This window comes from Musca domestica, unplaced genomic scaffold (genome assembly GCF_030504385.1).
Source record: "Musca domestica strain aabys unplaced genomic scaffold, Musca_domestica.polishedcontigs.V.1.1 6, whole genome shotgun sequence".
NCBI classification, from domain to species: domain Eukaryota; kingdom Metazoa; phylum Arthropoda; class Insecta; order Diptera; family Muscidae; genus Musca; species Musca domestica.
In genome coordinates this window covers 8496783-8500197 of record NW_026712363.1, presented here as the reverse complement: position 1 = coordinate 8500197, position 3415 = coordinate 8496783, and the positions used below count along the sequence as shown (strand labels likewise).

Below are 3415 nucleotides of genomic sequence, written 5' to 3'. Positions count from 1 at the left end.
CTTCACCATTTGGAACGAATCTGGCAATTCTCAGAAACAATAAAATCCGTTACAAATTCTGTTAAAGTCCTAAAAATACCGAATGTAGCTGTTATATTAGGGCCCATACGACGAAATGGACCTGCATAGGTAACTTTTGTCATAAGCCATTACAATATTCAAATGCGAAACTTAAAAAAATCGGTGAATAATGTAGCTAAAATCATCAAAATTCCGAATATCGGGAGGTACCGTTATATGGGGGCTATACGAAGACGTAGTCCTGCACAGACAACTTTCTGTTTTAGGCTTAAGAATCCATTATGAACTTCAAAGACCAAATTTGAAAAAATTACGGTGAATAATGTCGCTAAAATCACCAAAATACCGAATATCGGGAGGTAGCATGATATGGGGGCCATACGAAAACATGGACCTGCATAGACAATTTTCTGTCATAGGCTGTAGTATCCATTACGAACTTCAAATACCAAATTTGAAACAATTCCGGTGATTAATGTCGCTAAAATCATCAAAATACCGAACATCGGGAGGTACCGCTAAGAAAAGATGATGCATGTTATTAAAATTTAAATTTTCGTCTTTATCCTTCAGCACTAATGAAAAAAATCATATTCTTAAGACTTCTCAACACATTAAGGATTTTCCTAAAGGAATATATCATGCCGACAATTAGAAATTACAGGCAAAAATTACTTCTTTAATAAAATTGAAAATTGTACAAATTTAATAAAAAGTGATTCAAGATTTAATTATTATTTCGAAAAGTGAACAAAATTTTGAATTTGAATAAATTAATATTTTTATAATTAAAAAAATCCACTCAGAATGGTGAAATATTGGAGAAACGAAAATCCTAAATGTGCTAGTAGAAAAAATCTGCCTAGCCGAAATTCATGATTGTTTGTGTACCCTCTGGAGCCATAAGTCCGACGTTTTAAAAGAGGACTCTAACTTCAAGTCACAATTTTGCAGAAATAATATTGTTGTTATACAGAATGTACTATCAATTGAAAAGGTTCAACGAAAGGGTCTGTCAAGCAAATGGTTTTAAATTAATATAGAATTTGGTTAAGCAATTAAATCGTGGGTTATTTTTTTATTATAAATTAAAGAAGAAAAAATTAAATTCTGACACTTCTACAAAGATGCCTAGAAGGTTTAGAGGATGTGTAGTTGCAATTAAAATGGTAACTACCGCATTCGTTGACATTTCGGTCCATTGTCATCATCCTGCGTGAAAAAAAACGGTATACCGTTGCCGTATGTTAAAAGATCTTTTCCATTTTTCGCAGATCGATCCCCAATCATTACATTCTCTTAGTAAGGAAGCTTTCAATGAATTTTCAACTGATTCATCAATTTCGGGAACATCTTTGTTACAAAAATTAGGAGATGTGTGAGTTGCTGCTTTGCTTGTGCTAGGCTCGGAAATCAAAAGCTTTATTCTTTTGGACTTCTTGTTTCTATACTTGGCATAAAGTTTTCCGCTTGCGTTGTTCTTTCCTTTTCTTGAAATGTAATAATAATCCTAAAAATAAAGACATATTATAAGTTAAGAAACTACATAATCAGATACGTTGTTTATATTGTTAATCTTACCCTCATTTCGTTTTCAAGAGGAAAAACGGAACAAATTTCATCCAATATGCGCATATAGTCTTGAGTGTAAAGAGTAACATTGTTGGTTAAAATATCTTCAATAATTATATTAATTATATCATCTCTTTGCTCGTCACTTAATTTCTTATTAACGCTACTACATTCAAGCGCTAGTTTCCCCTTCGAGGTATGTGTTAACAATTCCGTTAGATCCTATATTAAATAAAAAAACTACATTAACTATGCTTACACAAATATTACTCTTACCTTACCTCTGACAAAATTCCTTTGGCTTTTGAGCAGTTCGAACCTGTAGTGTCGGGAGTACCAGGAGTACTTGCAGGTGTCTCGTTGCGTTTCCACCATTCACCTATTTTAGATGGAACTGACATAGTTTCGTCATCAATCCCGAGCTATTGTTATGACAATATTAATACTGAGTTCAACTCTGTAAAACAAATAATACGTACCTTTCGTTTTTTCCAAGCAAAGAGCTTTTCTCTGAATTCAACACGCAGTCCCAATGGTGGCACTGCTTCCTTTAAATCTTCTTTTTTCAAGTACTGCAAGCTGCGAAATGTTACATGTGATGCTAAAAGAACAAAAAAGAAAATTCTTTGTTAATTACACTGATTAACTGAAAAATTCATTTTTATTTACTTACCTTTTAATTGTTCAAAAAGCGACTCCATATTTATTCCTTTTAAGAACTCCCTTAACATATAATCGTCCTCATTGTTTTCCGCATCTTGACTGCTGCAATGGTTTGTATCGCGAACCACAACAATATTGCCATCGATTTCTAACAACTCACCAATGATATTTTGAGGATCTTGCGAATTATTATTCATTTTCAATAAATTTTTTGCACAATGCGTCCTTTCTCTTTCAATAACACGGAAAAAATGGTAAATATGCAGCCGATTGCACACGAGTAAAAAAAATGACAACGGTGGTGCATGATTCATACACGGTAGTTGCTAAAATGGCAACGATCGTGTACGATTCATGCACGTCGGTGTACAAAGTAACAACGGTGGTGCATCATTATGCAGGTGGTGGTGCATAATTCATACACGACCGGTGTCATATTGACAACGACCGTGTGTGAATCATGCACCACCGTTGTCATTTTTTACTCGTGTGTAATCGGCTGCAATTACCAATATTACAAATGGACAAATTAAGCACGGCTGTTGTTGGTACCGAAAGTTGACCACGTCTCGGTGTCAATTTGAGCACGTTCGTGCACAATTCACCAACAGCCGTTGTTGAAAAATATAACAACGGGTCGTTGCGAAAATGACAACATACGTGCTTGATTTCGCAACGGGATTTTTCCCTCAGTGTAGGAGGAATAAAAGTTGAGAGAGATGAAAGGTGATAGTTGTTTGTAGGGAATTAAAAGGGATTGAGAAAAGCGTCGAAAAGAGTGATGTTTTAACTCCGACGGATTAATATATAACCATAGACAAATTAGGTATAGACTAAAAAGTTGTCTCATCTGTTATTTCTTAAAAAAGTGCTTCAATAGATGTCGTTCATGCTGTGAGAGAGGTTCAGTAGACTCACTCAATTCTCTCAAAATACAAAATATTAAACATTTCTATGATTCTTTATTATTTATCAATTAAAAACGAAACATCGACTTTGTTTACTTTTACATTATCGAAATATGTCGTGAAATATAAAAATATAGTACTTAAATAGCAGAAAAATGAATAAATTGTTTTCGAAGTCGAGTGACTTCACTAGCCCTGAGTGACTTGGCTGGCCCAAGATCAACAATAGTGACATCTGCCGGAAGGGAAAA

General features: G+C 34.3%; 1 protein-coding gene across 1 annotated transcript; it reads right to left on the bottom strand.

Moving 5' to 3' along the window:
* Nucleotides 1-1218: 1218 nt before the first annotated feature.
* On the bottom strand, nucleotides 1219-2948 carry LOC131805665 (uncharacterized). Its single transcript, XM_059129151.1, has 5 exons — nucleotides 2267-2948; nucleotides 2073-2194; nucleotides 1875-2015; nucleotides 1603-1815; nucleotides 1219-1531 (listed from the first exon to the last, which is right to left on the bottom strand). The coding sequence occupies exons 1-5, from the start codon at nucleotides 2568-2570 to the stop codon at nucleotides 1229-1231; spliced, it is 1083 nt and encodes a 360-aa protein (XP_058985134.1). The 5' UTR covers nucleotides 2571-2948; the 3' UTR covers nucleotides 1219-1228.
* Nucleotides 2949-3415: the final 467 nt, after the last annotated feature.

What these genes read in the sequence shown, in the direction of transcription:
- LOC131805665 (XM_059129151.1), bottom strand. Translation starts at nt 2,570, where the DNA reads ATGAATCATGCACCACCGTTGTCATTTTTTTTACTCGTGTGCAATCGG. An exon ending in GCTTTTTGAACAATTAAAAG is followed by an intron (nt 2,195 to 2,266) that starts GTAAGTAAATAA and finishes TTGTTCTTTTAG; the next exon opens with CATCACATGTAACATTTCGC. An exon ending in CCAAAGGAATTTTGTCAGAG is followed by an intron (nt 1,816 to 1,874) that starts GTAAGGTAAGAG and finishes TATTTAATATAG; the next exon opens with GATCTAACGGAATTGTTAAC.